Raw genomic sequence first — 22,259 nt, 5'->3', positions numbered from 1 at the left:
GGTAGTAAAACCAGTGGGAGGCTCCGCCCACCGACTCCGACGTCATCCAAATGCTTCTGCGCATGCATTTGTGCGCGAGCAAAGCGAGCACACGTGCATGGCCCCATTGCGAACCAGTAGTAAAAGTAAGTAGAACCCACTCCTGCAATAGATCTAATAAAAGTTGTTATACAGTACATCTTAGTAATAGTGTGCTCATCAACATGCTTCAAGATCAGTTTTCTCATTCATAAAAGCGAAAATTATTCTTACCCAATTTAAATCTGTCAAGAGAACCTAAGCAAACTATTCACAAATATCACTATCCCTTTCAAGTTCTTCTCTGGTTTTTACTTTAGACTCTTTTTTAAAAATATATCAATAAATCAGCATAGGTCAGCTAAGTTGGTGTCCCATAGGTCACTGCAGGAATGCAGCCATCACAGCCTTGAATAAACAATAAAACTTGACAAGCTTAGTCCAGGTAAGGAGTTTTAAAAATGTTAATACAGAGCAGGAATTTCTTGTCAGAGGTTTTACGTCTTTTTAAATACACATTCCAATTAGTAGAATTGATGTTATTAATTTGGAACAGGGTTGCAATGTTGCTTCTATGCTTATGTATTTTGATCCTGCATTTTCAGCATTTAAGAGTTAACTTACACTATTAGACCGTAAAGATTTCAAAATATCTTGTAACTGTGTTGCTTGTATGTAATGGAGCACCCACAACTTCTGAAGGCAAGCTATGCCATTGGTTGATTGGTCTCACCCTTAGGAAATTTCTTCTTAGTCCTTCTTAGTTCTCTCTTTGGTTAGTTTCCATCCATTGTTTTTTGTCATGCCTTTTGGTGCTTTGGAAAATAGATTGACACCCCCCCTCATTTTTGCAGGAGCTCCTCACATTTTCTAACCGTTGGAACAATTAATCAGTGGAACAACTTGCCTCCAGAAGTTGTAAATTCTTCAACACTGGAAGTTTTTAAGAAGAGATTGGATAACCATTTGTCTGAAGTGGTGTAGGGTTTCCTGCTTAAGCAGGGGGTTGGACTAGAAGACCTCCAAGGGCTCTTCCAACTCTATTATTCTATTCCATTCTAAATATTGGAAGAGTGCTATTTTATTATGCTATTTTATTGTGAGTTGGACTAAGGAGAAACTTCCTAAGGGTGAGACGAATCAAGTTGGCCACACCCACCCAGTCACATGACCACCCAACCTTGCCTACCCAGCTGGTCATTAGGGCAGAGAACAGTTGTTAAATTATTTGAATCCCACCACTGTAATAGCCATGTGTTCTCTGAAAATGGTCCACTCTCTATCTCCCACCAAATATCCCAATGTCCACCCAACCACCATATTTATATCTCAATTACAAGTCAGATAGGATATGTATCTAGCTCTTGTCTGGAAATTGTCAAGATATAGATCAGAAGAAACAGTCTTAGACTCAGTATGGCAAGTTAAGAGTTTTTGAGTGCTGAAGCCTCTTGATTCCTGGAAAATTTCACCTTCAGTTCTGGATGGGGATGTTTTTCACTGGACAAAAATCATTATTAATCTGAGTTCTGGATTGACAGATTATTCTCACAGAGTAAGTGGCAACTGTGGCTAGGAATATCTTCACACATCTTCATCAGGGGTGGGCTTCAGATCCTTTAGCAACAGGTTTCCTGTCCTGTTGCTGGGTGGGCATGGCTATGGTGGACGTGGCCTAGTCAGCCGCCTGCACAATGGTGGGGGGGGGGGCATTTTTCACCCTCACCAGGCTCCAGAGGCTTTCCTTGAGCCTCTGGGAGGGTGAAAACAGCCTCCCCAGGTTCCAAAGGCCCTCCGGAGGCTGCAGGCCTGTTTCTGGCCTTTCCAAACTTCTGGTAGGCCCGGTTTTTTCCCTCCCAGACCCTCCACACGTCCCCTGGAATGATGAACGGGCCATGTGGAGACTCCTGGGAGGGGCAGGGTGGGGTGGGTGTGGCCAGCCAGAGGTGGCATTTGGGGGTTCACCGAACCCTGATGATCCTTGGCTAGAGGATTGCCTGAACCCTGCTGAACCCCAGCAACCCACCCCTGATCTTCATTTTGTGCATCATTTATTATCTTTGTTGAGGCAAGAGACCCTACTGACTATTACTCACACTTAGATCATCTCTCATGTACTACTATAATGTACTATATAAAGCTTTGGATGGTCCATAATGCAATGACTCAGGTAGTAATGGGTGCCATTCAGTTTAGGTAATGCTACGGTTTTGATAGCTATACTGCTTACTACTTTGTCTCCTGGAAGAATTGAAGGTGCTTATTGGGACAAAGGTAATTTGAGGATCACCTACTCTCAGAGGAATATCAACTGCAGGGACAATGGAATATGGTCACTTCCCCACCCCACCCCCCCTTCTCTGTCTGATTTTGGCTTCAACCCTTCTGAGTATGATGATGGTAAGATATGGATTTCCCAGCATGCCGATAGGGTCTGGAGAGTCTGAAATATTTTTTGATCCCTTTTGCAAGGTAGATCTTGTACAAGATGGATATAGTACCTGAAATATTTTGATATATATTGCTTATATATTATGTTTTTCATTATATTAGGCTTGTATGCAAACTAATAAATAAATACATAAGATACCATAATGTAGTTAGACTTATTTGTTTACTTTTTAAAATGTATTCCTGACAACGGTAAAGTTTTCCAAACAATATTGAACCAAACAGAAGGCAGTAAATTATAGGAGATATGCATCTTGGCCCTTCACTGCAAAGAAAGCCTGCCTTGGGTGAAAACATGAGTGAAAGCTCTACAGCTGCATCAAAAGCAAGGGAACCCCACTTTCACCCCACAACTACTAAGAGTAAAACAGTTGATATAAGTGTAGCTTTCTTTGGCCTTTCTTCAAAGATCTTGACTGAGAATTCCAGAGTCCGAAGACGCTTTAGGCCAGTCAGGGTTTTAATGCAAGGAGAACTCAATATGATGTCCCTTCAACATCATCAAATGCTTCACTAAAGTAAAGCCAAGCTACTTCATCCAGACTTAATCAAGGGAATCCACAAAGTGATACAGCATTGGGTAAATCATGAAACTATTTATTTATGTTGGGTAAAGCTGAGCTATTTCACAGAAAGGGTAGAAAAGATCTTTTCAATAAGACTTCGACCAAAACGTCTTCCTTTTTCAGTGGACATGGCTTTTTTCCATAAAAGCAGTAGAATATTCCCTGCACAAACAAACACACATAAAAATTATGTATTTATTTTCTTTTCATTTCAGCGGAATCTTAAAACATCAAACTATTTAAAAATCAAGTGACACTTAATAAAACATTTATGAACAAGAATTGAAGCAACAGTATTAGCTGTTAAAACCAATACTAATTATTCTGTGAGAAATATTTGTGGAAAACAATGCCGATTTAATTAGAGATATAACATACAGACCCAGACTAACATGTGTACAAAAAACCATGTACTTATGGCTTCAATTTGAAGACAATTTGTTTTTTATTTAATTTTACATCACATTCCTATCAAGCCCAGATGATGATGCATTTATTATGTTTCAAATTGTGAACTTGCAGAAAGAGGAAATAACACTACCCAATTTACTTTTTCTTCTCAGAACTATCTGATATCAATAACTAATAGTAGTGCTCTTCAGAGTTGATCTTTAAAAGGTGCTTTGGAGCACAAGGAAGTCTGCAATACCTTACAACAGCTGAAAAACACAGGTGTAACAACCGTTACTTATTACCGGTTACTTGTTACCCATTACTTGTCCCAGCTTCTGCCAACCTAGCAGTTTGAAAGCACATAAAAAATGCAAGTAGAAAAACAGGGACCACCTTTGGTGGGAAGGTAACAGCATTCCGTGCGCCTTTGGCATTTAATCATGCCAACCATATGACCACGGAGACGTCTTCGGACAGCGCTGGCTCTTCAGCTTTGAAACGGAGATGAGCACTTCCCCCTAGAGTTGAGAACAACTAGCACATATGTGCGAGGAGAACCTTTACCTTTACCAACTGGGGAAATGGTAATGCTTTCCCAAATGTAATTTCAGTTTTCAAATTTGTACCGTTTCAGCAGAATAACCTCAGATTTTAAAAATACAACTTAAATATCCAGAGAGAGGATGGATTCAAGTTCTGTGGGGTAGAATAGTTTACCAATCCTACTGTAAAAGCTTTTGCATCATCAATTTGCCCCAATTAATTGATGTGGGTGCAAAAAAAGAAGAAAAACTAACATATCCAACTTCATTGAGAGGGAGCTAACAAAACTAACAGAAGTGTTCTCTCCTCTCCTAATCTATTTTTCAATGTACCGTAAATTATTCAGCAGGATAAAATTAATACTTAGAGCAACCGGGAGTGTGAGAGGTATTTATTCCAGAGTTTTCATCTCTGTCATGTAGAGGGTTGCTATCTTCTGACCGAAGTTTTGCAAGGAAGCTGTCTATACTTTACATCCTCCAATTTAAACAAGAAACACCTTTAACAGGAAACAATTTCAACAATTTAAACTCTTTTAAGATTAACTTCAGCAATGATACAGACAGAAGTTCTAAATGATATTCAGGTGAATTTTATCTTCTATGGAACAATGGAATTATACAGTGGTGGGTTGCTCCCGATTTGCCCCGGTTCGGGCAAACTGGTAGTGGCAGTGGCAGGAGGCTCCGCCCATCCACCCAGACATCATCAAAAATGCTCTGCGCATGCATAGAAGTGCCGCGCACTACCGATAGCCAACCGGTAGCACCAGGATTTGAATCCCACTATTGGAATTATAGCAGGGCAATTAGGATTGCTACTTTTAACCTCAGTTTATCCTAATTCCCCCCCCCTATTATTACATATGGGCATCTTGGGGTGGGGAGCTGATAAAGTAATTTGTACTTTGCCTTTTGTGTATTTTGTTTATTTGCACAAAATCTTACAGCTTAAATACAAAAGGTTGAGTTTCTGCTGCATCAAAATGCAGATTACTTTGAAATTATTGTGGATAACTACAGATACATGTCAAGCTCTGCCCCTTATTTAAAGTATTTGTGTGAAATATGTATAAAGGATGGCGCTTCCATAATGATATAATGCGCTTTTCTTCAGTTTTCCATCATCATGACTAGATGCAATGGATGCATGAATAACCTTGAGTTAAAGGAAGAAAGAAGGCTGCCTAAGAAACCATCAGACAAGAGAGGCAGGAACCCAGGAGTGAAATCCAGCAGGTTCTGACAGGTTCTAGAGAACCGGTAGCAGCAATTTTAAGTAGATCGGAGAACCGGCAAATACCACCTCTGGCTGGCCCCAGGAGTGGGGAGGGAATGGAGATTTTGCAGTATCCTTCCCCTGTCACACCCACCAAGCCATGCCTACTAAATCACACAATGCCCACCGCCACACCAAGCCACACCATGCCCACCAAGCCACACCCACAGAACCGGTAGTAAAGAAATTTGGATTTCACCACTGACTTGCACAGATGATTTAGGGAAGAAGAAGTGTATACTAGGAAGATATCCATATAGTTCTAAAAACAATCAACAGATATACCTTGAAAAAATCCCTCCAGGTAGACATGACTTTTGGCAGCTGGGTATTACATTTGGATTTCACCACTGCAGGAACCTGCAATTGCTTGACAGTCAACGAAAGACTCCATTGAGTCTCCATTGAAGGACCCGTCAGAATGGAAGTTTGTATTTTCAGATTTGCACGATTCTGTTAATGTAGTAGCCTTACAATAAAGTATAATTAGCTCATCTAGTTGTGTTTCCTATATAATTCACCAGGAAGGCCAACATCAGTCTTGAAATCTGAAAGTACAAACTTGAGAGCATTGGCAACTATTGCTCTGGAAAATAATAGATGCTTGACGCGCACTCTATCTCATTAGTTATTTCCACCATAATAAAAATGGAAGCCAGAGGAAACCTTGATCATGTTCTTTGAGATACCAGGTGGGCATCTCTATAATAATCAAGCCACTGAGTTTCCCTTTTCACTCTCTAATGCTGTGGATTTGTATTGATATTTCAGTTACAGCATGCAGATTGGGTTTACCAGGCTTGAATTTTTCTACACAGCATGCATGCAACATTTGCCTCTCCTTGTCTCCTGGTCATTGGGCTAAAATGAGGATTAACATACAATAACACTCTATTGTAATCTAAAATCTAAAATGATGCTTGCAGTTCTTTTTTTTTTTTTTTTTTGCTTTAATTTATATGCCGCCCTTCTCTGGAGACTCAGGGGGCTTACAATGCGTTAAGCAATAGCCTTCATACTTTTCTATATTTATACAAAGTCAGCTTATTGCCCCCACAATCTGGGTCCTCATTTCACCTACCTTTGAAAGGATGGAAGGCTGAGTCAACCTTGAGCCTGGTGAGATTTGAACTTGCAGTAATTGCAAGCAGCAGATGTTAATAACAGTGCTTAGTCCACTGTACTAGACCACGTGTCTGGATCAATGGTGGGTTTCAAAATTTTTTTACTACCGGTTCTGTGGGCGTGACTTGGTGGGCATGGCATGGCTTGGTGAGTGTGGTTTGGTAGGCGTGGCAGGGGAAGGATACTGTAAAATCTCCATTCCCACCCCACTCCAGGGGAAAGTTACTGCAAAATCCCCATTTCCTCCTGATCAGCTGGGACTTGGGAGGCAGAGAATAGATGGGGGTGGGGCCAGTCAGAATTTTTACTACCGGTTCTCTGAACTACTCAAAATTTCTGCTACCGGTTCTCCAGAACTGGTCAGAACCTGCTAAAATCCACCTCTGGTTTGGATGCAAAACTATGATATAAAGCATCCTCACAATTTTCAGTAGGAATTTATGTGCAGAAAGAATGATACTGCGACAGGCACCTCTTCCCCCCCCCCCATTCCTAGATACTCCTAGGTCAAAGTTTATGTACAAAATATGTTCTGAAAACTGCAGTAGGGGGTGGGAACATTAGTTATTCCAGTGACTTCTTTAGCTCAGGGGGAATGGCACAGCCTGAATGATAATCTTACAATCTTCCATTGGTTGGCTGGAGGGAGAATTCATTGGTTCATGGTGTTCCCCAACTGCTTTTGGGGTTCCAAGGTTAGCCAGAATAGAGACAATTAGAGAATTGGTTTCAAAATGATTTAGCAGGATTTGGAAGTGGAAACATTGCCACATGGAAGTGGCTTCTGTATACCTGTAATTAAATATGGATCATGTATTGGTCTTAGACTCCTACCTGTATTCTTATTTGTGGTATGAAGACTCTCAAGAAGAAAAAGCACTTTATTCTGCAGAAATGTGAAGTCACCAATGAAGGGTTTGTCTCCTTCCAAAAGTATTCGAGGTGGTAATCCCATCTGGAAATTATTTGTAACATTAAAGTTTGTAGGAAGATGCGTGGCTGCAAGGAAATCAACTGTGGAAGACCAGGCCTCGCCAAAACTGCTTTCAGGTCCGCTGAGGTATGAGAGACTGAAATGTAAATAGGAAAAGAAAGTCATGAATATTTGAATAATATTTATAATGTTATCAAATCTGAGAGAGGTTTCTGAGATATTTTTAATTGTAATTGACTTGCATCTCCTGAGCCAAACTATATGCTTTGGGATAACACAATGATGATACTAACCAATCAAAAATAAATTCTTCCTACAGTATTGTGAACAATCAGATGGTATAATTACTCATAGTTGAGTCTAACTACAAATATGCCCAGTGGGCTACCAAGATCGTCCCACGGATATAAATAATTGTTGATAGTATGTTATCTACTATTAGCCTCACTAGATAGACAGAGAAATCAATTCCACAGGAAAACTAACACTTTTATTCAGAATGGCTATAATAGCAGAATCTTACAAATCCTACTCGTTACATCTAACAATAATTTCTACTTGCCACCAACCACAGGAAAAACCTAAAACAAACCATGATGTCGTCTGATTTTTTTGGTTAAGGATCATAGAAGAAATTATGGGCAGAACATAAGATAATCCTACCAAAATTCAGAGGCAGTTATGCCTTTTCAGTGATTTCAGAGCTTCTCATAATTCTTTTGATAAATGTCTAACCTTAAGGGGTCCTTGGTGCTCTCTGAGCTTGAGTGTTTTCTTGCAAATGTTTTATTACCCAAACTAGGTAACATCATCAGTACCAGGTTACATTATCCAGTTTACATTTCTTTGGAAATGATCCAGAGATCATTTCCAAAGAAAAGAATCAAGAAAAAAGAAAAGAATCAAGCTCAGAGAGCACCAAGCACCCCTCATTTCAACCCTGAGCTACAAATATTACCCTTTATTGGTACTACTTACCTTTTTTTACACTTCTGAAATGCAGAACTAATAGAGAGAGTATGAGCACTCCACATATAACCCAAGGCTTCATCTTCTGAGAAAAGAAGACTTGTAGCTGTTTCAGAGTTTGATGCAGTAGATAGGAGATACTAAAAATAAATGTATAGAAAGATAAGTAGATGTAGATATAGATATAGGTACCGGAGAATAAATAAAACTACTCAGTTATTCATAAAAATTATACAACCATACCCATAAATAGATAGATAATAGATAATCCAGGTCTCGGTTTACCTCAAACTTTCTTGAAAATGAAGACATAATGTGGGTGGATGTAAGTTGTCCTTTCAGTCTAGCCTATTGCTTTAAAATTCTCTGAATGTCTGTCATATAATTTTTAACCAGGGCTGATCCTATGAAACACCACCACCTCTGTCAAGGAAGTCACTACCAAAATATGGATCCAATCACAGATAACTGCACTGTCTGGTTTTGTGACTCAGGAGGGTGGGCGAGCTGACAGTACAGAGAACCCTGTCCATTTCCTCAGGAGTCAACAGCACAAATTCATCCTAGATCACATGACCAGATTCTGCCCCAAGCACCATCCTCCAGCAACAGTTGAAACTCTAGGCATTCCCAAGGATTTATTAATTAATTTTAAATTATTTAATATCTTTTTAAATTGTTTTAAATTTTGTATGCTATGTTTTACCTTGGCTGTTCACCACCCTGAGTCCTGCTGGAGAAGGGCGGTATAAAAATCAAATCAAATCAATAAATAAATAACAGACTAATCGGTCATCATGGTTCCATTTCAGAGGATACACAACACAGTTATCAACTGTGTACCCAACATAGTTTTGTCCCTTGGACAAGTTGCCACAGTTATTGCAAATAAAAAATAATATCCACACCATGCCCCTTCAACAAACTTTCCATTTGCTCAAACAGGAGCCTCGGTGGTGCAGCAGACTAAAGTGCTGTTAAGTGTTAGCACTTAGCTGCCAGCTGTCTGCAATTAGTGCAAGTTCGAATCTCATCAGGCTCAAGGTTGACTCAGCCTTCCATCCTTTCGAGGTAGGTAAATTGAGGACCCGGATTGTGGGGGCAATAAGCCAAATTTGTATAGAACAACATTGCTTGGGGGGGGGCGAAAGCCCTAATAAGCAGGTATATACAAAAAAGTATACAGGCTATTGCTATAATGCATTCTAAGCTGCCCTGAGTCTATGGAGAAGGGCGGCATATAAATTGGACTAATAAATAAATAAATAAATAATAAATATGTTGACTGCAGCAAGAGTTTTTTTATGGAAAGATAACATCAATTCCCACAATGAAGAATGGATGGAAAAAGTGATGGAGCTAGCATAGATTTTGAAATTAACTGTTTTAATTAATGAAAACAATAGCAATGGCAACAGCACTTAGACTTGTATACCACTCCATAGTGCTTTATAGCCCGCTCTGAGCAGTTTACAAATGTCAGCATTTTTTTTTCCTCTTCAGGGCCCTCTGGAGTTCGAGTTAACTAATCTCTCAGCAACCTTCCCTAAAAAAAGGAAGGTTTGAAACTAGTCAACAATTGTTCAGTTCTATTGTATGCAGGAATAGCTTCTTTAAAAAAGGTCAATGCCTTCAAGGAAACATTAATCACTTTATGGACTTAACCACACATCATCTTTTGGGAAGTTTTAACCAATCAGGAAAGACACAAATCTAAAACACAAGATGGTTGAACCCACAGCTCCAAGGACTTGTCCATTTCATTAGGATTAGCAGACTCAAATTCCTCCCAGATAACTATATAAGATTATGTCTCAAACAACTTCAAAAGACTTTGATTTAGGCTAGGCCATTCCTTTGTCTTGACCTCCTCTGGCCTTTTGAGTGCAAACCAGTGGTGGGTTGCCCCTGGTTCAGACCGGTTCGCAAGAACTGGTAGTAAAACTGGCGGGAGGCCCCGCCCACCACCCCGGATGTCGTCATCGGCGATCTGCACATGTGCAGTTCCTGTTGCGAACTGGTAGTAAAGGTAAGTAGAACCCACCCCGATGTAAAGCCTGACACATTACTGTACTCAAAGTTTAGTTCATATATAGCAGGGCTGTCAAACTCATGATCCACAGGCTGGATACATCACATGCTGGCCACACCAACCCCCATTTTAGCAAAGGGAGAAAAAGTCATGATACGTCACATGATCACAACGTGATGACGCAAGTTTGACACCCCTGATATATAGCCTTCTATCTACACCACCAACTATGAAGAAAAAGTATAGTTTTCCCCTAAAATTAGAAGGTTCCCCCCCCCCCAATAATGTGTACAGCACTTGCACCACGGCTGAAATCCAGCAGGTTCTGACAGGTTCTGGAGAAGCGGTAGTGGAAATTTTGAGCAGTTCGGAGAACCGGTAGCGGAAATTTTGAGTAGTTCAGAGAAGCAGCAAATACCACCTCTGGCTGGTCCCAGAGTGCAGTGGGAATGGGGATTTTGTAATATCCTTCCCCCAGGAGTGGGGAGGGAATGGAGATTTTGCAGTATCCTTCCCCTGTCACACCCACCAAGCCACGCCTACTAAATCACACAATGCCCACCAAGCCATACCAAGCCCACCAAGCCACACCACACCCACCAAGCCACACCCACAGAACCAGTAGTAAAGAAATTTGGATTTCACCACTGGCTTGCACAGATGATTTAGGGAAGAAGAAGTGTATACTAGGAAGATATTCATATAGTTCTGAAAACAATCAACAGATATACCTTGAAAAAATCCCTCCAGGCAGACATGACTTTTGGCAGCTGGGTATTACATTCAGCAATGCTGAGGCAGAAATGTGCTCTTTGCTCATGTGGTGGAATTAATTCTATCTCATTTGGTAGCTCTTCAAAGAAGTCACTATCCAGTGCCCCAAGAAAGGGAATAGCTGCCAAGTAGTAATTCATACCTAGGGCAATTAAAAAAGAAGTGAGCATAGGTTAAAAATATTAATCAAAGCAAAAATAAGCTTAATGGAAAAAATACAAGTAGTCTTCATTTAGCTACTACAATTGGAACCAGCAACTTGGTCATTAAGTGAAGTAGTTGTTAAGTGAAACAGTGGCTGTGCTGATGTTCTTCCTTCAGCTGTTCTTTGCTTTACAGATCTGCAAAGTCCTCATAAATGTGAGAATTACTTTTTCATTAGAATCATAGCTATGAACGGTTGCTAAATGAGGCAGTCTCTAAACAAGGCCTACCAAATCCCAATTTGTTCAAATATATGGCTAGAGGAATGCTCCCCCAGCATTGTGGTATGGCCTGATTTACACAGACAGAATTTTTCTGGGCAACAAAGAAATCAAATAAAAAATATATATGTAACTGATATGAGAATAATGGGACAACATAGTATCTGATTAACTTTAGTTGGTAGAATATTGAGAGTTTATTAAATTTTAATTGGAATCTCATATGGCTTTTTCAGAAATCTTTAGTTATGAAATGTATTTGTGCACAACTCTAATGTCATTGAAGATTAGCTACTAACTGGAATTCATATCATAAGTCAGTGTTAATTATTAAACATGACTGCAATTTCTTTTTTGTATCAGTCTTGCTTGGAGATAATTACTTGATTACAAGAAGTACCTTCTGGGCTATTCCCATGGAACTATTAGATAAGACATATTTTAAAATCAGTCATGTTAGATATTTTTGGCAATATTTTATTTATTCTGAAATTTGTTTCTTTTTTCCTGACTTTGCCACTTTAGTCTATATATCACCCTTTGTCTATTATTATTTGAGAAAATGTTCCATAGAAGAAGTCGAACATATAACAGTTATTAGTGAAAGTACTTCTACAATGATATTCTGTGTGTGACTATTTAGGAGGTCACACAAACCTGCAGAAGAATATGAGAATTGATGCAGTGATGCTGCAAAAATGAAGTATGGAAATGGGAGATTTCTTTTTGAATAGAAGTTTTCCATAAAAGCAGTTAGCATATGTGTTGTTGAGAGTCACATGGAAGCTTGTGGTTAGAAGGATTGTTATTGATCAATTCTGTAAGGCAGGGATGTCCAAATTTGGCAACTTTAAGTCTAGTGGACTTTAACTTCCAGAATTCCTCAGCCAGGCAGAGTTGAAGTCCACAAGTCTTACACTTGCTAAGTTTGGAGAGCCCTGCTGTAAGGTTTGGTAGTGCTCATGGTGGAAATTTTAGCACTTGGCAAATCTTATCGCTTTTATAAGACATTGATACAATTGAAGAATTCGTATTTTGATGCAGTTGGGTTTACATGCTAGGAGTTTTCTCTGTTAAGTATAAAACTAAGTAAATCCCAAACAAGAATATATACTTACAAGCCCACCAGCTGAATTCAGATATGCATAGATTGTCTCCACCCTTATGGCCACACCCTGTAGCATTTAAAGGATCTGCTAATCTGCCTGGAAGAAAATGAAACACCAATATTGCACAGCCTTTTTGGAAGAGAAAAATAAGCATTGTAGTTTTTATTTATTTATTTGTTCATCAAATTTATACTGTTTTTATTTATTTATGACCATTTTTATTTATTTATTTGTTCATCTGATTTATATTTCCACCCTTTTCCTCAAAAATGTGATTTTGGAGTTTTTACATACTAATAAGGGAGTGAAGCCAAGGTACGAAGGCTTCACTCAGGTCCACCATTACGGTGGGAAAATAGTTGAATGTCATTGGTTAAGCCATCTGACAGCTCCCTATAAAAGGGTGAGCTGTCAAACAGGCAAGTTGCTGGATCGTATTGATCTACTGAATAAACAACTGTTACTTGAAAATCAGTGTCCTGCCTCTTCTATCTATCTTCTATTTAACAGGAGTTATATAAGAAACTATATAAAACACAATTATTATTTTAAAAAAATTAAAAATAGCAATTAAAGATTAAGAGAGGACAACAGATGATACCATCTCAGTACCTCCCCAGACCTACAATGGATAGTGGCACCACGGTTTATTTCTCTGTGGTGGCTCCCTTCCTATGGAACATCATCCCAGTGGAGATAGGATTGGCCGCCATTTTGACATTCTTCTGCAAGGCCTTGAAGACATGGTTTGCCAATGGCCTGGGGAACCCAGAGCAGGATGAAACTCATTAAGTGACTCATTTGATTATTGTCACGGGGGGGGGGAGGATTATATTGATTTTTTATTGTTTCTAGATGCTTCTTTATAGAATAGAATAACAGAATATAGAATATACAGGAAACCCTATACCACTTCAGACAAATGGTTATCCAACCTCTTCTTTAAAACTTTCAGTGTTGGAGCATTCACAACTTCTGGAGGCAAGTTTTTCCACTGATACATTGTTCTAACTGTCAGGAAATTTCTCCTTAGTTCTAAGTTGCTTCTCTCTTTGATTAGTTTCCACCCATTGCTTCTTGTCCTGCCCTCAGGTGCTTTGGAGAATAGTTTGATTCCCTCTTCTTTGTGAGATATTGGAACACTGCTATCATGTCACCCCTAGACCTTCTTTTCATAAGACTATCCTTGTAAGCAGCTTGGAGTCATTGAGAGTGAGTTGGATGGCCATATAAATTTTCATAAATAAATAAATCATATGGAAATCAGGACATAATATGATTATGACAAAAGAAAGACTTAGAACTTCCCTAATTTTCAGAGCACATTGCTACTGCTCTGGCAAGAATAGGGGCCATGACCATCATCATGGCCATGAACCATCTCAGATCCCACTCCTAGAGAAGGAAGGCTGAAGTCCCTCAATAGTATAAATCTGGGACACTCCACTGCCAACCCAGAAATGGAGTCAAAGAGTTCAGCTAGTGAGATTTAATACTTAGAGTACAACTGAACAAACAGGATCTCACTTCTGGTAACCTGTAGATATTTCCAGATGACGATTAACACATTTCCATTCCTACCCTAGTGTCTCAGCTAATACAGCACCCAAAACACAGCTAGGCATATATCTGAAAGGGTCACCTCCCCTTCCAGACCCAGCCAGCTTTCAATAATACATGCAAGGTTGGTCCTCTGGTTGATGATTAAATTGCAAATGAAGGAGGCCTAACTACAGACCAACTTGGCATTTAGAAGCAGCAACTGAAAGTCAGGGCTTCCGAAGCCCCATTGACAGGAGCTGAGACCAAGGAGCTGGAATGTGAAACCAGTATACAGTAATTGCTAGTGAAAAAAACACAGTTTTGCTAAAACTGAAAACCTGGCTCCCAATTAATCTGGTTATAGGTCCAAATGAAGAGCTACTTTTACTTTGCTCTTTTCAGTCTCTTAAATAAACTGCAGTCAACATTTGAATGACATACATGAAAAAAAGAACTGTTATTGAAGTAAGATGTGATGTTTATAATACATTTGACTTTAGCATATCAGAAAATGCCAATTCCTTTAGCCAACAATGAGACTATTAAAAATATTAAATAAAGAGTGCCTGATAAGATTTTTAAAATACATATAGTTAATCACTTATCCAGGATTGCTATCATTTGGAAATACTCCAAGATCAAAACAGGACCTCCCATTCCTAACCCACACAGATGGTTCTTTTTTTTATTATTATTATTAAAAAATTTTGTAGAGAATACAAACATTTTCACCCTCCCCACTCTTCCCCCTCCCCTTTCCCACCCCCCCTTTCCCTCCTTCCCCCCCTCCCCCCTCCCTAGACTTCCCAGAACAAGCACAGGGTATAGCATTCACAAATCAAAAGCTAGAATATGCTAACGAATTGTTACATTTCATATTCTCCCTAGGATCTAGATCCTTAACTCCTTATAATTCAAAAAACAAATATAAACTACTTAAAGTTACTTCATTCATATGCTATATGAATCTTCTTATTCGGATACTTCTTCTGTATGTAATTGATCCATCTTCTCCATTCCGATATATATATTTCATTTGAATGGTCTTTAAGATATGATGAAATTTTCGCCATTTCTGCCAAATGCGCAACTTTTAATGTCCATTCCTCAATGGTGGGTGGATCTTCCTTCTTCCAGTACTGTGCCACCAGTAACCTGGCAGCCGTTATTAAGTTCAAAACCAACTTAGTCTCTATTACAGTACAATCCATGACTATTCCCAACAAAAAGAACTGTGGTGTAAATTTAATTTTTTTCTTTAAAATGTTTTGAATAATCCACCATATTTTTATCCAAAAAGCCTTAATTTTTTTACATGTCCACCATATATGAAAATATGTAGCATCTTTACACTCACATCGCCAACACTTAGGTTGTAAGTTTGGATACATACAGGCTAATTTTTTGGGGTCTAAATGCCATCTATAAAACATTTTATAAAAATTCTCCCTTAGAGAATTGTGTAAATCTTACATTTCTGACCCATATCTTTTCCCATGTTTCCATTATTATTGGTTCACCTACATTTTGTGCCCATTTTATCATGCAGTCCTTGACTAACTCTGTTTCTGAATCTATTTCCACTAGTGCATTATACAACCTTTTTATATGCATTTGACCTTTATCTCTTGTTTGCTTTATCAAGTTCTCATCCTGCTGCAAAATACCAATTTTTTGATCTTCTCTCCATCTGGCCTGCAGCTGTCCATACTGAAACCATGTCCTAATAATTCCTCCTTCTCTTAATTTCTCCATTGGTTTTAATTGTAATCTGACTCCTTCCTTATAAAGAAGTTCCTTATATGTAATCTTATCTTGCTTTTGCTCTAGGTTTATATTCTCTATCGCGTGTCTGGGTATTGTCCATATTGGTAATTTATCATTTAATTTATATTTATACTTTTTCCAGACCCACAATAGAGAATTTCTTAATATATGACTTTTAAAAGCCTTATCTACTTTCGTGTCATAGACTAAATAAGCATGCCAGCCGTAGACCAAACCATATCCTTCAATATTCAATATCTTTTCCTCCGTTAAATTTACTCAGTCTGTAATTGCTGAGAGGGCAGCGGCTTCATAGTACAATCTTAAATTGGGCATTTTAAGACTACCTCTTCCTCGGATGTCTTGCATTATCTTTTGTTTAACTCGAGGTTTCTTCCCTGCCCACACAAACTTGTTTATGCCCTTCTGCCATTCCTTCAAATTTTCATCTTTTTTAAGTATAGGTATCATTTGAAAAAGAAATAAAAATTTTGGTAAAATATTCATTTTTACAGCGGCTATCCTTCCCAGCAAAGACAATTGTAGTTTTTTCCAATTTTCCATCTCCTTTTGTATTTTGTGCCATAGTGGTTCATAATTGTGCTGATATAATTTCATATTTGCAGTCATAATATAAACCGCTAAGTATTTAACCTTCTTAACTACTTCAAATCCTGTTAACCTTTCTATCTCTTCTTTCTGGCTTCTGACCGTATTTTTAGCTATTATTTTCGTTTTGGCTGCATTTATTTTAAAACCAGATACTTGTCCATATAAGCAGGTTATGTCCATCAAGGCTGTAATCGATTGTACCGGTTGGGTTAAGGTAACAACCAGGTTACCGCAAATGCTCGTAACTTATACTCATGCTGTCTAATTTTAATTCCTTTTATTGCGTCCATCTCACGTATTTTACTTAGTAAAACTTCCAGCGTCAACACAAACAATAATGGAGACAAGGGACAGCCTTGCCTTGTTCCTTTTTCTATATTAAAAGGATCTGTTAAGCCACCATTAACTATTATTTGCGCTGTTTGTTTTTGATATATTGCCTTAACAGATTGTACAAATTGTTCTCCAAATTGCATCCTTTCTATTAATTTTAATAAAAATTGCCAATTCAGTCTGTCAAAGGCTTTTTCAGCATCCAAAAACACTAGCACTGCGGGGACCTGGTTGTTCCCTCCCAGATACTCTAATAAGTTAACAATTTGCCTTACATTACTCTTCATTTGTCTGCCATTTATAAAACCAGTTTGATCATGGTGAATCATTTGCTGCATAACTGTCATTAATCTATTTGCTAAAATTTTAGCAAAAATCTTATAGTCTGTGTTCAGTAATGAAATTGGCCTATAATTTTTAGGATCTGTATCGTCATGCCCTTCTTTTGGGATCAACGAGATAAATGCTGTCTTCCAAGTTGGTGGCACCTCTCCTCCCTGTTGTATATTGTTAAATAATTCTTTCAATGGTTCCACCATTTCCTCCTGTAAAATTTTATAATAAATAGCTGTCAGACCGTCCGTCCCAGGGGCTTTACCCACTTTCAACTGCTTAATTGCTAACACAATTTCCTCGGAAGTTATCATTTGGTTTAAGATATCCCTCAGCTCATTTGAGATTGTATAAATATTCTCTTTCTGCAAATATCTATGTATATCTATATCTTTAATTTTATCACCAGTATACAGCCTCGAATAAAACTCTAAGAAAGATTTTTTAATCAATTGTTGCTCATAAACCTCCTTACCCTTATATCTTATTTTCTCTATTGTCCTTGATTTTTGCTTTTTCCCTAACAGGTATGCTAACCACCTGCCTGGTTTATTGGCATTATAAAAAGTATTATGTTTTGCATATCGTAAATTAGTTGCCACTTGATCTGCTATTAACATGTTAAATTGACCTTTCAATAACTTGATTGCCTCTTTAATTTTCTTATCTGTTGGATTGACTATTAAAGCCTGTTCCTGTTTACTAATCTCATCTTCTAATTCTTTTCTTTTTGCCCCATTTCTTTCTATGCTTATTATTCAAATATATCAAAATTCCTCGCATATATGCTTTACTTGCATCCCATACCATTTCCATAGATGTACTCTTTTGCATATTCATAACAAAAAATTCTTTCATAAATTTTTTATACTCTTTTACATTTTCTTCATACCTAAACAAGTTATCATTTAACCTCCAGGACCTCCTAGACCCTTTCCCACACTCCAATTCCAACCAAACTGGACTATGGTCTGTCAATATTCTTGAGCAAATCTTCGTGTTCTTCACCCTAGATAAAAGATCATTAGTAATTAGTATAAAATCAGTCCTTGAGAAGGATTGATGTCTGTCTGAGAAAAAGTAAAATCTTTTTCTTCCGGATTTCTTTCACGCCAAATATCCCTCAGCTCCCAATCATCCATCATCTCCCAAAACGCTTTGGGCAGTTTTGCTCTTGTTAAAACATTTTGTTTAGGTCCCTTCTTATCTTTTTTAATATCCAAGACCCCATTCCAATCCCCCAACAGGATACAAGTTTTATATGCCCATTGTGTCAACTTCGAGTGTAGTAAATTGTAGAAATTTTCTTGTTGTTGATTCGGGGCATAGATTCCAATTACAAGTATTTTTTCTCCTTTAATTAAAAGTTCTATCGCTAAGAATTTTCCTTGGTCATCTGCTTCAATTAATTTAGCAACTAAGTCTCTTTTCAGATATATAACTATACCATTTTTCTTTTCCATGTAGTGTGTACCAAGTCTTGCATTTATCAGGTATTTTTGATCTTGTACTCTTATATGAGTCTCTTGTAGACAAATCACATCATTTTTAAATTGTTTGAGATAATGAAATATTTTTCTTCTTTTCTGTGGAGAATTCAGACCATTAACATTCCATGTCAAAAATCTAGTTCCCATCTCTGGACCCCTGAAGCAACTGGAGCAGATTCTGGTGGTCTTGTCTCAATTGACCTTTAGGTCTTGCTCCTCCCACTGCTTCTATTTTGGTAGATTCTTGAATTGTTTCTTGAGTTGCCATCTGGAATTGTTGCTGTCTTGATACTTCTTTGAGCCTAGCTGTCACCGATCTGGTCTGTCTTTGATCCTTGGGTTGCTCTAAATCAATTAATTCCAACTCTTGAACAGCCATCTGAATTTGTAATGGTTCTTCTCCTTGGCCTGTCAAACCTCCCCCCTGAACTACTGTCATGAGCTCTTCTTTTTCACCTTCCATCACATCCTTCTTTCTTTTGCCTTCTGGTGATTTGGATGATTTGGGTGTGCCAGCCTTTAATACATTAATATAAAAATCTCTTGCTTTCCATATTGTATTAAGCCGATACTTCTCTCCTGAGTAAGTCACTACTAATCCAGCTGGCACCTCCCATCTGTACTGTATCTGGTGTTTTTTCAGTTCATCCACCAGAAAAGCATACTCCCTTCTGGCTCTCAAGATCTTATGGGAGATTTCTTTCATTGTCATCACTTCCTGGACTTCAACCCGAAGTTTGTTTTGAAAAGTGGCCTGTAGAATTTCATTACGTACTCTCCTTGTAGTAAAATATATCACAATGTCTCTTGGTAAATGTTTCTGTCTAGCAACCCAAGAATTAACACGATACAGCTTGTCAATCTGCCAGCCCAGATCATTTTTTGAGTCCCCCACCAATGGTGCCAATACCTCAGACATCATTTCTCTCAAGTTCTCGTGTTCGTTCTCCTTCACCCCTCTAAATCTTAAAGCAAATTCCATATCTCTGTATTGTATCATAGCTACATCATCTTCAGCCCTCTGAATTCTATTCTGAGCTTCTGCTAATTTATTATCCAAAATTACCGTAGATTGTTTAACTTCTTCAACTTTATCATCCACCATTTCAATATTGCCTGCCAAACATTTAAATGTCTTTATAATATCATCCCTAATTTGCTGATTCCGAGTTGCAATCTCATCTGACACAACCTGTATTTTTTCATTGGTTTCATTAATTTTTTCATTAATCACAATAGCAAGTTTCTCTTGTGTAACTTGGAGAGCTTGTTGTAACATCTCCAACGTTAAAGTCTGGGAATCTGCTGGAGGGGCAGAAGCTTGCAATCTAGGAATGTGAGCTGGGGAGCTGCCAGCACTTCCCGTTCCTTTAATAGGAACAGTCTTTACAGATTTTGAGGCCATTTTCAGTTTAAATTAATCGTTATATTTTGTTCAGAAGCCAAAAAGAAAAGTTCATCAAAGTCCAAGAATTTTCCCAATCGTAAATTAACATTTAAAATCCTCCTTCTCTCAGCACAGCAATTCTTTCCAGGCAAGAGGCTGCCAGGGAAACGAAACTTTCTGTAACTTTCCCTTTGTCCGCCCCTCCCTTTCAGGTTTCAATTGCCATTTTGATGCAAATTGCTAACTTGTTACTTCTGGAGGAGGCAATAAAGCTTTGGAGTTAAGTGTAAATACTTGCAGTCTGACTTCTCCTGGCTTATTCTACCTGCAGCAATTAAAGTTGTTAAAAATCCCTCATTTGTTGTCAGCAGAGATGGACGCGGCTTCTAGCCAGCTAATTAGTGGAGTCTTCCCAGGTTCGGAGCAGATTGGCAGGCTTCTAGGGAGCCCTCACCCTTCGCGCCCCAGGATTTCTCCTAAGGCACTTGGGGGGTTCTACCTCTGCCTGCCGGCTCTTCTCCCTCCCCTTTGCCCGGGGAGAGGGTTTTCAAGCCCCAGACAGCTGTTTTTCGGCTGTTCTGGGGCTTTTATGAGACCGGGGAACGGACGCCCAAGGAGGGACGTCAGTGAAGTCCTGCGGAGCCACCCGGAAGACCCATACAGATGGTTCTGAAAGTCAATGGTTAATCATGTCTATGAATCATTTACTGGGGCCAAAGAGCATTGGAGAACTTAAAGCAAGTGATGATAGAAGCTACTGTTTTCTTTACAGAATTCCGGTTCTTCTTATAATTTTATTTTAATTAAATATGAAAGAAGGCTAGTAGCCATAAAGTAAGAATATGACTGCCCTGTGCTTAAGAAACAAGGAAGAAAACATTAATCTTTGTAACTGATATTGCCTTATTTATTCATGCAGTATTCCTATTTAAAATGTCTATTAAGTGTCTCTGTTGTTTGATTAGACTATTGGAAACAAACAGTGTTTGTTTCAATGTTCATACAACAGGTGGCAATTTCTCAGACATTGATCAATCCAGTTTATCATTTAGCTAATGAATTGTATTACTTCATGGTCTGAAATCATCTGTATTTTCCCTTCAAGCTCACAAACAATTTAAGATGAAAGTTCGTTTGAAACAGAAAACTGTCATCTTTGTCATGGGCTAGAATCAACCTAACTTCGCTCTTAGGAATTCTAATATTAGAGTAAAAGAAATTGTTCCTACCTGAACTGTATTGCCAGCCATGCTGTAATGGCAATCCCCATAAGATATTGTTGAAATTGTCAGGTCCAAGTTCACTGAAATATTTAGCTGAAGATTTGAGCAAGATCTTATACATTCCCAATCTCTCTAAGTAGTTCCAGACATTGATGACAATTTTGTGATTTTGGATGAAATAATCTTCAAAGTTTTCAGGCACTAAATGCCAGAGTGGAGGGAAAATGTCTTCAGAATCTTTGGGTTGTGTTTGTAGATGAGCTGGACTGGCGACCTTCATGGCAAGAAGGAAAAGAGTGAGACAGCAGATGTGTTTTCTCAGGAAAGTATCTCCCATGCTGGACAGCATTATCATGCTTCTAGACATCCCAACACGAAGAACCTACTTTTAAAAGCTACAGACCACACCTACTCCCTAGGAAAATCACTATGATTCTCTTTTACTCCACCCTATGGTACATTGTGTTTCTCAAATTTCATTAAGTCATCAGCTTCGTGAGATGCATAGAATGGCTAGACTAACGGAGGATTTAAATTGGGATGGTATGGAATGTATCTTCGCTGTTACTATATTTGTTGTAATCTTTTAAAAAACCTGCTGTTAGCTAGTCCTTGCTTAATGACCAGTCACTTAGTGTACAGTTAAAGTCCTGTTTTTTAGTGGGCAAAAAAACTTTGGATATAATATAGAATTAGAGAAATGGCAGAACATATGGGAAAGAAACTATAAATTAGCAATGGCAATTTCTTATAAAGAAAACTTATATAAAATATAAGTATTTATATATGGCACTTACCACCTGCTAGGTTAGCTAAAATATTTAAAAATATTAAATTTTTAATATTTAAGGACCCAGTTGTGGGGGCAATAAGCTGACTTTGTATAAATATACAAAAGGATGAAGGCTATTGCTGAGCACATTGTAAGCCGTCCTGAGTCTCCGGAGAAGGGCAG

The 22,259-nt window shown here is 38.4% G+C and overlaps 1 protein-coding gene across 1 annotated transcript; it reads right to left on the bottom strand.

The window, feature by feature from the left end:
- Nucleotides 1–3,047: 3,047 nt before the first annotated feature.
- On the bottom strand, nt 3,048–21,671 carry C1H6orf58 (chromosome 1 C6orf58 homolog). The gene is made up of 6 exons (XM_034418763.3): nt 21,311–21,671; nt 12,627–12,713; nt 11,041–11,225; nt 8,287–8,417; nt 7,209–7,444; nt 3,048–3,197 (listed from the first exon to the last, which is right to left on the bottom strand). The coding sequence occupies exons 1-6, from the start codon at nt 21,669–21,671 to the stop codon at nt 3,091–3,093; spliced, it is 1,107 nt and encodes a 368-aa protein (XP_034274654.2). The 3' UTR covers nt 3,048–3,090.
- Between the last annotated feature and the right edge of the window lie 588 nt (nt 21,672–22,259).

This window comes from Pantherophis guttatus, chromosome 1 (assembly GCF_059756535.1).
Source record: "Pantherophis guttatus breed Tessera chromosome 1, ASM5975653v1, whole genome shotgun sequence".
In the NCBI taxonomy this organism is placed as follows: domain Eukaryota; kingdom Metazoa; phylum Chordata; class Lepidosauria; order Squamata; family Colubridae; genus Pantherophis; species Pantherophis guttatus.
Note: the sequence above shows the minus strand (reverse complement) of the source record. Positions and strands in the feature narration are given on the sequence as shown.